At 41.6% G+C, this 14,344-nt stretch overlaps 1 protein-coding gene across 1 annotated transcript in view; it reads left to right on the forward strand.

Moving 5' to 3' along the window:
* Positions 1 to 14,344, forward strand: part of LOC141134600 (parathyroid hormone/parathyroid hormone-related peptide receptor-like) — a 75,931-nt gene that overhangs the window by 43,159 nt on the left and 18,428 nt on the right. Inside the window, exons 10-11 of the mRNA XM_073624070.1 lie at positions 10,896 to 11,037; positions 12,308 to 12,349. Of these exons, the coding sequence (XP_073480171.1) occupies positions 10,896 to 11,037; positions 12,308 to 12,349 (184 nt within the window). The remainder of the gene's footprint in view (positions 1 to 10,895; positions 11,038 to 12,307; positions 12,350 to 14,344) is intronic.

The following is a 14,344-nucleotide window of genomic DNA, read 5'->3' on the forward strand; positions in this document are numbered from 1 at the left end:
CTGAATGAATCTATTTCATTCAGTAAAAACAGTTGTGTATAACAGAGATATTCACTGTTATAAGCAAACACAATGTGTAAGAAAAAAATTAATAAATTATGATCACCTCCCCAGAATAGTACAGTGTTACTATGGTAATACTGTATTGCTCTGGTCTCAATAAGTAAAAAAAATAGCTTTTTACATACTGTCACCAGTCAGTGTTCCTGATTACTGCCACACCAGTTACATGATGACACTGTACTGCACTAGTGACAGTATGTAAAAAAAAAAAAAAGTGAAAACAACATTTTTTTTTTAATTTTCCAAAGAATTGTAAAAAAAAAAATTCTTAAAAAAACTCACCATGCCTCTTACTAAATACATTGGGCTGTATACTTCCCATAAAGGGGTCATTTGGGGGATATTTGTACTGTTCTGGCATTTTTGGGCCTCAAGAAATGAGATAGGCCGTCTGTACATTAGGACTGATCAATTATCAGATATATAGTGGGTAAAATAAGTATTGCACACATCACCATTTTTCTAGGTAAATATATTTCTAAAAGTGCTATAGACATGAAATGTTCACCATATGTCCATTACAACCCATGCAATCCATACATATAAAGAAACCAAAACAAATAAGTCCAGAAATTAAGTTATGTGTAATCAATGGAATGACACAGGGAAAGAGTATTGAACACATGAAGAAAGGGAGGTGCAAAAAGGCATGGAAAACCAAGACACTAGCTGAAATATATCAGTAATTAGAAAGCAATCCTGCCCCTTGTTAGGGCAAATTAATATCAGCTGGTTCAGTCTCAACTGATGGCCTATAAAAAGGTGTCTCAATACCAAGGTGTCACACAAGAAACATCTCATGATGGGCAAAAGCAAAATGGCACTGCACATCACCCCAAAAACACCATACCAACAGTGAAGTTTGAAGGTGAAAACATCATAGTGTAGGGCTGTTTTTAAGAATACGGTACTGGCAAACTTCATGTCATTGAAGGAAGGATGAATGGAAAAAATGTATCAAGACATTCTTGATAAAAATCTGCTGCCATCTATCAGGATGATGAAGATGAAACGAGGGTGGACATTTCAGCAAGACAATGATCCCAAACACAAAGACAATGATCCCAAACACAAAGCCAAGGAAACGCTCCATTGGTTTCAAAGAAAGAAAATAAAGTTGCTAGAATGGCCCAGCCAATCACCTGACTTCAATCCAATAGAAAATCTATGGAAATAACTAAAGGTCAAAGTTCATAGAAGAGCCCCAAGCAGGAGCGTTGCTAGTTCTACAAAAGATCTGGGGCTAGAGCCCATAGCAACATAGTAAAGAAAGTCATACGCTTGGGCTAGCATACACATGCATATAATATACGTGTGTGTGTATATATCCCCAGAGAGCCCCCCTTACATTAGGATCCCCAGAGAGCCTCCCCCTTGCATTAGGGTTCCCAGAAAGCCTCCCCCTTGCATCAGGGTTCCCAGAGAGCCTCCCCCAAAATCAGAGTCCTCAGAGAGCCTCCCCCTTAAATCGGGGTCCCCAGAGAGCCCCACACTTACATCAGGGTCCCCAGAGAGCCTCCCCTCCCCTTGGGGACCCCTGCAAAGACTCGGGGCTATGCCACATATTTGGAGCTATAGCCCCAAAAGTCACCCCCTAGCGACGCCACTGGGCCCAAGGAACCTTAAAGATTTGAAGCTGTTATGTGGAAGAATGGGCCAAAATCACCCTGAGCAATGCGACTAGTTTCTCCATACAGGAGGCGTCTTGAAGCTGTCATTACCAACATTGGATTTTGTGTGAAGTATTAAATAAATTACAGTTAGCGTGTTCAATACTTTTTCCCTGTGTAATTCCATTTTACACATAACTTAATTTCTGAACTTATTTGTTTTGGTTTCTTTGTATGAGGACCTTAGTTATGAGGAAAGATTACAAGCACTGAACTTATTCTCACTATAGAAGAGACGCTTGAGAAGGGATATGATTTCAATGTACAAATGCCATACTGGTGACTTCACAATAGGGATAAAACTTTTTCCGCGAAAGGTAATTTAAAAAAACACGCGGCCATTCACTAAAACTATAAGAAAAGCGGTTTAACCTAAAACTGTGTTGAGGGTTCTTTACTTTAAGAGCAATAAGGACGTGGAATTCTCTTGCACAAGCAGTGGTTTCAGCAGGGAGCATAGATAATTTCAAAAGATGATTAGACGACCACAACATACAGGGATATACAATGTAATATTGACATAAAAGCACACACTAAGGATGAGCTCTGGCATGTTCGCAAGCTGCACGTGCCGAGTCCGCCAGGAAGTTGGCACTGCGCTGCGCTAATCACAGGCAGTGAGACATTTCCCTATCTCTGCAGCCGCACATCGGGAAATGTCTCACTGCTTGTGATTAGCGCTGTGACTTCCTGGCGGGCTCGGCAAGTGCAGCTCATCCTTAGTGCACACACACAGGTTGGACTTGATGGACTTGTGTCTTTTTTTAACCTTACCAACTGCAGTGGGGATGGAAAGTATTCAGACCCCCTTAAATTTTTCACTCTTTGTTATATTGCAGCCATTTTCTAAAATCATTTATGTTCATTTTTTTTCCTCATTAATGTACACACAGCACCCCATATTGACAGAAAAACACAGAATTGTTGACATTTTTGCAGATTTATTAAAAAAGAAAAACTGAAATATCACATGATCCTAAGTATTCAGACCCTTTGCTGTGACACTCATATATTTAACTCAGGTGCTGTCCATTTCTTCTGATCATCCTTGAGATGGTTCTACACCTTCATTTGAGTCCAGCTGTGTTTGATTATACTGATTGGACTTAATTAGGAAAGCCACACACCTGTCTATATAAGACCTTACAGCTCACAGTGCATGTCAGAGCAAATGAGAATCATAAGGTCAAAGGAACTGCCTGAAGAGCTCAGAGACAGAATTGTGGCAAGGCACAGATCTGGCCAAGGTTACAAAAAAATTTCTGCTGTACTTAAGGTTCCTAAGAGCACAGTGGCCTCCATAATCCTTAAATGGAAGATGTCTGGGACGACCAAAACCCTTCCTAGAGCTGGCCGTCCAGCCAAACTGAGCTATCGGGGGAGAAGAGCCTTGGTGAGAGAGGTAAAGAAGAACCCAAAGATCACAGTGGCTGAGCTCCAGAGATGCAGTTGGGAGATGGGAGATAGTTGTACAAAGTCAACCATCACTGCAGCCCTCCACCAGTCGGGGCTTTATGGCAGAGTGGCCCGACGGAAGCCTCTCCTCAATGCAAGACACATGAAAGCCTGCATGGAGTTTGCTAAAAAACACCTGAAGGACTCCAAGATGGTGAGAAATAAGATTCTCTGGTCTGATGAGACCAAGAAAGAACTTTTTGCCCTTAATTCTAAGTGGTATGTGTGGAGAAAACCAGGCACTGCTCATCACCTGTCCAATACAGTCCCAACAGTGAAGCATGGTGGTGGCAGAATCATGCTGTGGGGGTGTTTTTCATCTGCAGGGACAGGACGACTGGTTGCAATCGAGGGAAAGATGAATGCAGCCAAGTACAGGGATATCCTGAACGAAAACCTTCTCCACAGTGCTCAGGACCTGGGCCGAAGGTTTACCTTCCAACAAGACAATGACCCTAAGCACACAGCTAAAATAACGAAGGAGTGGCTTCACAACAACTTCGTGACTGCTCTTGAATAACCCAGCCAGAGCCCTGACTTAAACTCTAATGAGCATCTCTGGAGAGACCTAAAAATGGCTGTCTACCAACGTTTATCATCCAACCTGACAGAACTGGAGAGGATCTGCAAGGAGGAATGGCAGAGGATCCCCAAATCCAGGTGTGAAAAACGTGTTGCATCTTTCCCAAAAAGACTCATGGCTGTATTGGATCAAAAGGGTGCTTCTACTAAATACTGAGCAAAGGGTCTGAATACTTAGGACCATGTGATATTTCAGTTTTTCTTTTTTAATAAATCTGCAAAAATGTCAACAATTCTGTGTTTTTCTGTCAATATGGGGTGCTGTGTGTACATTAATGAGGAAAAAAAAATGAACTTAAAGGATTTTAGCAAATGGCTGCAATATAACAAAGAGTGAAAAATTTAAGGGGATCTGCATACTTTCCGCCCCACTGTATGTAACTATATGTAACTATGTATGTATGGATTGCATGGGTTGTTAGCGACGTGGTGGAAATTTAATGTTAATAGCACCTTTAGAAATATATTTATTTCACAAAAGTGAGTACATCCCTCACATTTTTGTAAATATTTTATTCTATTTTTTCATGTGACAACACATGAAGAAATTACACTTTTCTTCAATGTAAAGTAGTAAGTGTAAAGCTTGTATAACAGTGTAAATTTGCTGTCCCCTCAAAATAACTCAACACACAGCCATTAATGGCTAAACCACTGGCAACAAATGTGAGTACACCCCTAGGTGAAAATGTCCAAATTGGGCCCAATTAGTCATTCTCCCTCCCCAATGTCATGTGACTTGTTTGTGTTACAAGGTCTCAGGTGTAAATGAGGAGCAGGTGTGTTAAATTTGGTGTTATTGCTCTCACTCTCTCATAGTGGTCACTGGAAGATCAACATGGCACCTCATTACAAAGAACTCCCTGAGGATCTGAAAAAAAAAATTGTTGCTCTACATAAAGATGGCCTAGGCTATAAGAAGATTGCCAAGACCCTGAAACTGAGCTGCAGCACATTGGCCAAGACTATACAGCGGTTTAACAGGACAGGTTCCACTCAGAACAGGCCTCGCCATGGTCGACCAAAGCAGTTGAATGCACGTGCCCAGCGTCATATCCAGAGGTTGTCTTTGGGACGTATGAGTGCTGCCAGCATTGCTGCAGAGGTTGAAGGGGTGGGGGTCAGCCTGTCAGTGCACAGACCATACACCACACACTGCATCAAATTGGTCTGCATGGCTGTTGTCCCAGAAGGAAGCCTCTTCTAATGATGATACACAAGAAAGCCCTCAGTTTGCTGAAGACAAGCAGACTAAGGACATGGATTACTGGAATCATGTCCTGTGGTCTGATGAGACCAAGATAAACTTATTTAGTTCAGATGGTTTCAAGCGTATGTGGCGGCAGTCAGGTGAGGAGTACAAAGACAAGTGTGTCTTGCCTACAGTCAAGCAGGGTGGTGGGAGTGTCATGGTTTGGGGCTGCATTACACTGAGCTACTGGCACTGGGGAGCTACATTTCATTGAGGGAACCATGAATGCCAACATGTACTGTGACGAACTGAAGCAAAGCATGATCCCCTCCCTTCAGGGAATGGGACGCAGGGCAGTATTCCAACATGATAACGGCCCCAAACACACCTCCAAGAGGACCACTGCCTTGCTAAGGAAGCTGAAAGGTGATAAAGGTGATGGACTGGTCAAGCATGTCTCCAGACCTAAACCGTATTGAGCATCTGTGAGGCATCCTCAAACGGAAGGTGGAAGAGCGCAAGGCCTCAAACATACACCAGCACTGTGATGTCGTCATGGAGGAGTGGAAGAGGACTCTAGTAGTAACCTGTGAAGCTCTGGTGAACTCCATACCCAAGAGGGTTAAGGCAGTGCTGGAAAATAATGGTGGCCACACAAAATATTGACACTTTGGGCCCATATTGGACATTTTCACTTAGGGGTGTACTCACGTTTGTTGCCAGCGGTTTAGGCATTAATGGCTGTGTGTTGAGTTATTTTGAGGGGACAGCAAATTTACACTGTTATACAAGCTGTACACTCACTACTTTACATTGTAGCAAAGTATAATTTCTTCAGTGTTGTCACATGAAAAGATATAATAAAATAGTTACAAACATGTGAGGGGTGTACTCACTTTTGTGAGATAATGTAAATATACATAGTACATAGTACACCCCTCACATTTTTGTAAATATTTTATTCTATCTTTTCATGCGACAACACTGAAGAAATGACACTTTGCTACAATGTAAAGTAGTGAGTGTACATCTTGTATAACAGTGTAAATTTGCTGTCCCCTCAAAATAACTCAACACACAGCCATTAATGGCTAAACCACCGGCAACAAATGTGAGTACACCCCTAGGTGAAAATGTCCAAATTGGGCCCAATTAGCCATTCTCCCTCCCCAATGTCATGTGACTTGTTTGTGTTACAAGGTCTCAGGTGTAAATGAGGAGCAGGTGTGTTAAATTTGGTGTTATTGCTCTCACTCTCTCATACTGGTCACTGGAAGTTCAACATGGCACCTCTTGACAAAGAACTCTCTGAGGATCTGAAAAAAAGAAATGTTGCTCTACATAAAGATGGCCTAGGCTATAAGAAAATTGCCAAGACCCTGAAACTGAGCTGCAGCACGGTGGCCAAGACCATACAGTGGTTTAACAGGACAGGTTCCACTCAGAACAGGCTTCACCGTGGTCGACCAAAGAAGTTGAGTGCAGGTGCTCAGCGTCATATCCAGAGGTTGTGTTTGGGAAATAGACGTATGAGTGCTGCCAACATTGCTGCAGAGGTTGAAGGGGTGGGGGGTCAGCCTGTCAGTACTCAGATCATACGCCGCACACTGCATCAAATTGGTCTGCATGGCTGTCGTCCCAGAAGGAAGCCTCTTCTAAAGATGATGCACAAGAAAGCCCACAAACAGTTTTCTGAAGACAACCAGACTAAGGACCTGGATTACTGGAACCATGTCTTGTGGTCTGATGAGACCAAGATAAAATCATTTGGTTCAGATGGTGTCAAGTGTGTGTGACGGCAACCAGGTGAAGAGTGCAAAGACGAGTGTGTCTTGCCTACAGTCAAGCATGGTGGTTGGAGTGTCATAGTCTGGGGCTGCATGAGTGCTGCCGACACTGGGGAGCTACAGTTCATTGAGGGAACTATGAATGCCAACATGTACTGTGACATACTGAAGCAGAGCATGATTCCCTCCCTTTGGAGACTGGGCCATAGGGCAATATTCCAATATAACGACCCCAAACACACCTCCAAGACGACCACTGCCTTGCTAAAGAAGCTGAGGGTAAAGGTGATGGACTGGCCAAGCTTGTCTCCAGACCTAAACCCTACTGAGAATCTGTGGGGCATCCTCAAATGGAAGGTGGGGGAGCGCAAGGTCGCTAACATCCACCAGCTCTGTGATGTCGTCATGGAGGAGTGGAAGAGGACTCCAGTGGCAACCTGTGAAGCTCTGGTGAACTCCATGCCCAAGAGGGTTAAGGCAGTGCTGGAAAATAATGGTGGCCACACAAAATATTGACACTTTGGGCCCAATTTGGACCTTTACACTTAGGGGTGTACTCACTTTTGTTGCCCCAGGGCACTGATGGGTGTTACTGATAGGTACCACTGATAGATGGCACTGATGGGCATGGATAGGAGGCACTAATGGGCACTGGTAGGTGACACTGATGTGCAGCACGGTTGATGAGGCACTGCTTGGAGACATTGGTAGGTGGCACTGTGGGCACTGATAGGTGGCACTGTGGGCACTGGTAGGTGGCCGCTGGTGGGCACCGGTAGGCGGCACTGGCAGGTGCACAGGTGGGCACAGATGAGCTGGTGGCTGCTGTTCTTGATCAGAACTGATGTCCCTCTGACAGCCTCCGGTGATTGGCTTTTTTTTTTTTTGAGGAGAAAAAATAGCCAATTACCAGCTCTGTTTACATCACATGATCAGCTGTCATTGGCTGACAGCTGATCACATGGTAAGGGGTCGGGATTGACCCCTTACTCCGATCTGTGATCCAGCAAGTCTCATAGACTCGCTGATGACGCCCTCCCGGCAAACTAGGTCCGCGCTGTAGTTATTCGCTATAGCACGGATCTGAAGTGGTTAAATACCACCAAAAGAAACCTCTTTTAATGTGAAAAAAAATGATAAAAATGACATATGTGTACAGTGTTGCATGAGCGCACAATTGTCATTCAAAATGTGACAGCGCTAAAAATTGGCCTGGGCAGGAAGAGATTGACAGTGCCTGGTATTGAAGTGGTTAAACAGCAGTCAAGAACTTTTCTGTATATTTTTGAATTGTGGAAAGAAATGGGAGCACCCAGAATGAACTCCAATAAACACAAACTCAGTGCAGCTCAAATCCAAACAAAATGTAATTTTTTTTTTTTGGATAAAGGTGTCCTTTTATGAAGCTGCGGTAAAATACCGCGATTCAGTTCTCAGGCATTCTCAGAGGAGATCGCTCTCCTCTGAGTGCCTGTTTATGAAAGTGTGTAGATCGCTTCTCATGTTGAGTTGAGGAGTGATCTACAAACGCCGGGAACTCCTGAGAATGGCTCCTCTCACTATAATCTCGTGTGATGTAGCGGGATTACAGTATGAGGAACCATAAAATACAAAAGTGTAACACGAATCAGCACACATTATTCCCCAACATATTAATAAAATAATAAAGATAAATTCCCCCTACACAATATACATTAACCTAATTATAAAAAAAACATTGTTTTTATCAATATTTAAAGATCATACATGTCCCTATTTAAATGTGAATGGTGTATAGTAAATGAATGTAATGCACATATGTAATGCAGCTATACACCATTCATATAAATGCAAAATACATTTATAATCATTAAAAAAATAATTTTAATAAAGTATACAAGTATAAATATTTATTAATAAATTAAAATAAAATATATTTCATAATTGATAAGCATAAAAATTGATAAACTGGTGCAATGCGAGAACACTGCGAATCCACTGCGGGTTCCCGCATCGCACCGACTCGCATGTCAGTTCACACTGCCATATGTGAATCGCTGGGGAGTGTCAATACATTGTTAACGACACCCCCAGTTCAGCTTGCATATCGCACTGCGAACTGACAGTCCGGACATGAATCGGATCGCATATGTGTGAACACACATACGATCCAATTCTGGTCCGAACAGAAAAAAGAGTCCTGTGCGTGTTTGCACCGAATGCGGTGCGATATCAGCCATACTATCTGTACGGCTGATATCGCACCGCACAGATATCGCATGCAACGTGAATGGCAGTGTGCTGCGAATTACATGCGATGTCTGTGCGATATCTGGCATCGTACAAGTGTGAACTGGGCCTAAAAGTTAACAACACCCCCAAATCAGTTCGCATATCGCAGTGCGATCTGCAAACTCGAACAGTATTCGAATCGCATGGGTGTGAACACCCATGCGATCCGATTCTGCTGTGGACCAAAAAAAGGGTCCTGTATGAGTTTGGTCCGAGTGCAATGCAAATTCAGCAATACTATCTGTATGGCTGAAATCGCATCGCACAGAGATCGGATGTGGTTTTGCACTGCAGTGCGGTGCGTATCACATCCAAACTCGGACACCGCAGCAGTGGGAACTGGCCCTAAATCATATTGCATTTGCACTAAAATGGTACAGGACCCTTTATTTGGTCCGCACTGGAATCGGATCGCATGGGTGTGAACACCCACGCGATCCGATTCCTGCACCATTACATAGTTCGCACTGCGATCTGTGAAATGATCTGGGGGTGTCATTAACTTTACATTGACACCCGCAGTGGTGCGTAGATGTCAATGTAGGTGCGATGTGAAAACCCGCACAGGAATCACGCTGGTTCACGCATCGCACAAGTGTGAACCCAGCCAGAGACGTGAACATCTAATATATATATATATATATATATATATATATATATATATATAAATAGATAGATCTATCTATCTATATATAATCTATATATAGATGTATCTATATATCTAGATATATAGATATAGTCTATATATATATCAATAAATATCTATCTATATATATATAGATATCTATCTATCTATCTATATATATCCATCTCTGTATATGCAGATTTATATATATATATATATATATGAATGTGTATATATATATATATATATATATATATATATATATATATATATATATATATATATATATATACACACTATAAATTCCTATCCTGCTGGTTTTGGGGTGTGTAATGGTGGGGAAGGTGTGCTCTGACTATTTGGTGAAAGAAAGAAGTCAAAAGACTTCTTGCTTTCTCCAGAATACTCAGCCGCTTTCCTGCTTCTCACTCTGATTCTCCACTTCTGAAATGGTGAATCAGAAAGTGAGAATTCTGTCACAGATCGCCAGTGAGGTGCTGAGATCGCACCTTCATAAACTGGCCGTTTCTGTGACAGTCAGTTACAGATTCTCACTGTGCTGAGATAATCTGCGGAGAACATGTTCTCCGCTGATTATCTCAGTTTTATAAACTGGTAATGACCTGAGATCAGCGGTGAGACTCGGGATCACCGCTGATCTCAGTTTCATAAAAGGACACCAAAGTGAAGAAAGGTTGGAATCTGTCCAGTTATAAATGTTGCCTGTGTCTCCACTGGGGATATACTGTAGATAGCAGCAACAGCCTAAAAAGTTCTAAGCCTTTCACATTCCATTAAAATTAGCTTTTATTATTGTTACTGCCTGTGTTGGAGTGATTTCCACCATTTCCTGTTCTATATGATCCCCATCAAATTGACAAGAAGTAAAAGGGATTTAACTGAATGGGGAAGCGGAGAGCAACAACAACAAAAAAAGTGACAAGGGTTGTAACTTTTCCCTATCTAGTCCATCCCTAAAAAAAGTTTTGTTTGGAGTTGAACTTTAAACCCAAGATCTCCTCATCTCTATGAAGTAAGTGTACCAACCACTGCAATATAGTATATATCACATATTTTGTTTCAGGATAAGTTTAATTAAAGTCTTCTCCTGTGTAAAATACTCATCCTATTCTGCATCGACCCTTGTATTTGATGCACGTTTATCAATAAGTATATACATTTTATGTATCTTTACAGTCATTTTACAAAGTGCGTATATGTTAATCAACATATCTCCATCTTCTATACAGGAAACTTCTGAAATCCACTCTGGTTCTGATGCCGCTCTTTGGGGTACATTACGTTGTCTTCATGGCCATCCCTTATACAGAGGTGACAGGGTTGCTATGGCAGATCCAGATGCATTACGAAATGTTCTTTAACTCTTCCCAGGTATTAGACAAAAAGGGGTTTCCATCACTGTTTTTACCAAATTATTAAAAGTATCTTTAAAGAAACCTGTGCACGAAAATGCAAGGCCTACCTTTTTCCTAGCCCCCACCCCTGGAATAATAATTGCTAATTTAAACCTAAAACAGATATATTATTAGGAGAAAAAAGGAAAAGAATACTTGTCATTTAGCTTCTGGTGTGTTCACCTACTTAAGGTGATGGCATTCAGCCTTCTTGTGGGATCTTTTGAAAGCTGAGGATCTCAAATACAAGGAGAATGCACTTCTGCAATGTGTTTTTTTAAGTTTCAGATACAACAAGGAAGGGTTGAAGTCCCTGTCAACTTTTTTCTTCTGTTTTGGCAAATTGTTTTTTTCTGTCTTAAAGACACAACCGGAAGTGAAAGGAAATATCTACCTAATGGGAGCAGTATTTCCGTCTAAAGCAACCCATAAATGACAGTTTTTTCATTAAACCAGCAGGTTGAACAAAAAAAAAAAATGGACTTGATTTACCCATCCACACTTTTGACCTGGATGGGGGAATCCTCCCCATCATTGTAATTTGACGGTAGGAGACTTCCATCAGGGCGGTTATACAGTACATTTCGATCAGTAGATTGACTTTTGTACAACCTCCGTGCCCATACATGTATCGAAATTCAGCGGGTCCCTGCTGAACCGGTCGAATTTTGATCCATGTATGGCCAGCTTAAGACTGTTGTCACTGGAATCGGTGTCTACAGTGGAACATTTCCCTTGCGGTTTCCCTATTCCTAATGAGGTAGCAGAGGTTACATTTTGGATATTGCTGCACTATTTGTCCCAGAGCTATCACCAAGACAAATAAAGAGGGTGAATCTCCCAGGTGGAGACACAGACAGGGATAAAAACCTAACAGAGCCATGAACACTCTATCCAAAACTAGAAACCAAAAAATTGGTTTCTATGTACCGCCACATTGGTGTGACTTTCCTGAGTGTTCCAGTTTCCACCTGCAAACAAAAAACATTAGTTTAATTAATTTCCACCTATATTAATATCAGAGTGAGTGTGTGTGTGTGTGTGTGTTGCATAAATAAACAGATCCCAGGGAAATCTTACTTTGAACTACTATAGAATGAATGTGGACTATAGTATTTACTTGTTTGTACTTTGCACTCCTGTTCATTTCAGTGGTTCCCCATAAGATCGCATTACGTGTTCTCTGTATAAATGCAGCTGCTTCTCCTTTTCTACAGATCCTGATGTTTCCTGTTTTCTGTTCCTAGGGGTTCTTTGTGGCCATTATCTATTGTTTCTGCAATGGAGAGGTAAGAGGCCTGTTAATGCTATTTGCATATATATATATATATATATATATATATATATATATATATATATAAATATATATATAAAAAAAAACAGTTGTGCTCATAAGTTTACATACCCTGGCAGAATTTATGATTTCTTGGCCATTTTTCAGAGAATATGAATGATAACACAAAAACTTTTCTTTCACTCATGGTTAGAGTTTGGCTAAAGCCATTTATTATCGATCAACTGTGTTAACTCTTTTTAAATCATAATGACAACAAACTACCCAAATGACCCTGATCAAAAGTTTACATACCCCAGTTCTTAATACCATGTGCCCCCTTTAACATCAGTGCCAGCTTGAAGTCTTTTGTGGTATTTGTGGATGAGGCTCTTTATCTTCTCATTTGCTTAGTAATGGCCATCTTCTGGCAACTCAACCATGCGGCCCATCTTTCTTCAAGTGCCTCCTTATTGTGCATCTTGAAACAGCCACACCACATGTTTTCAGAGAGTCCTGTATTTCACGTGAAGTTATTTGTGGGTTTTTCTTTGCATCCCGAACAATTTTCCTGGCAGTTGTGGCTGAAATTTTAGTTGGTCTACCTGACTGTGGTTTGGTTTCAACAGAACCCCTCATTTTCCACTTCTTGATTAGAGTTTGAACACTGCTGATTGGCATTCTCAATTCCTTGGATATCTTTTTATATCCCTTTCCTGTTTTATACTCAACTACCTTTTCCCGCAGATCCTTTGACATTTCTTTTGCTTTCCCCATGACTCAGAATCCAGAAACGTCAGTGCAGCACTGGATGAGAGATGCAAGGGTCTGTCAGGAGTCCAGAGACTCATTTACTCATTTACTTTTTACACACACACTAATTACAAGCAAACAGATCACAGGTGAGGATGGTTACCTTTAATAGCCATTCAAACCCCTTTATGTCAGCTTGTGTGTATGTTATCAGGTCAAAATCACCAGAGTATGTAAACTTTTATCAGGGTCATTTGGGTATTTTGTGTTGCAATTATGATTTAAAAAGAGTAAACACAGTTGATTGATAATACATGGCTTCAGGCAAACTCTAACCATGAGTCAAAGAAACATTTTTTTGTTATCATTCATATTCTCTGAAAAATGGCTAAGAATTCATAAATTCTGCCAGGGTATGTAAACTTATGAGCACAACTGTGTGTGTGTGTGTGTGTGTATATCTATCTATCTATCTATCTATCTATCTATCTATCTATCTATCTATCTATCTATCTATCTCACAAAAGTGAGTACACCCCTCACATTTTTGTAAATATTTTATTCTACCTTTTCATGTGACAACACTGAAGAAATGACACTTTGCTATAATGTAAAGTAGTGAGTGTAAGGCTTGTATAACACTGTAAATTTTCTGTCCCCTCAAAATAACTCAACACACAGTCTAAACCGCTGGCAACAAATGTGAGTACACCCCTAAGTGAAAATGTCCAAATTGGGCCCAAAGTATCAATATTTGTGTGGCCACCATTATTTTCCAGCACTGCCTTAACCCTCTTGGGCATGGAGTTCACCAGAGTTTCACAGGTTGCCACTGGAGTCCTCTTCCACTCCTCCATGACGACATCACGGAGCTGGTGGATGATAGAGACCTTGTGCTCCTCCACCTTCTGTTTGAGGATGCCCCACAGATGCTCAGTAGGGTTTTGGTCTGGAGACATGCTTGGCCAGTCCATCACCTTTACCCTCAGCTTCTTTAGCAAGGCAGTGGTCGTCTTGGAGGTTTGTTTGGGGTTGTTATGTTGGAATACTGCCCTGTGGCCCAGTCTCTGAAGGGAGGGTATCATGCTCTGCTTTAGTATGTCACAGTACATGATGGCATTCATGGTTCCCTCAATGAACTGTAGCTCCCCATTGCTGGCAGCACTCATGCAGCCCCAGACCATGACACCCCCACAACCATGCTTGACTGTAGGCAAGACACACTTGTCTTTGTACTCCTCACCTGGTTGCCGCCACA

The sequence above is a fragment of the Aquarana catesbeiana genome, linkage group LG03 (genome assembly GCF_042186555.1).
Source record: "Aquarana catesbeiana isolate 2022-GZ linkage group LG03, ASM4218655v1, whole genome shotgun sequence".
Classification (NCBI taxonomy): Eukaryota; Metazoa; Chordata; class Amphibia; order Anura; family Ranidae; genus Aquarana; species Aquarana catesbeiana.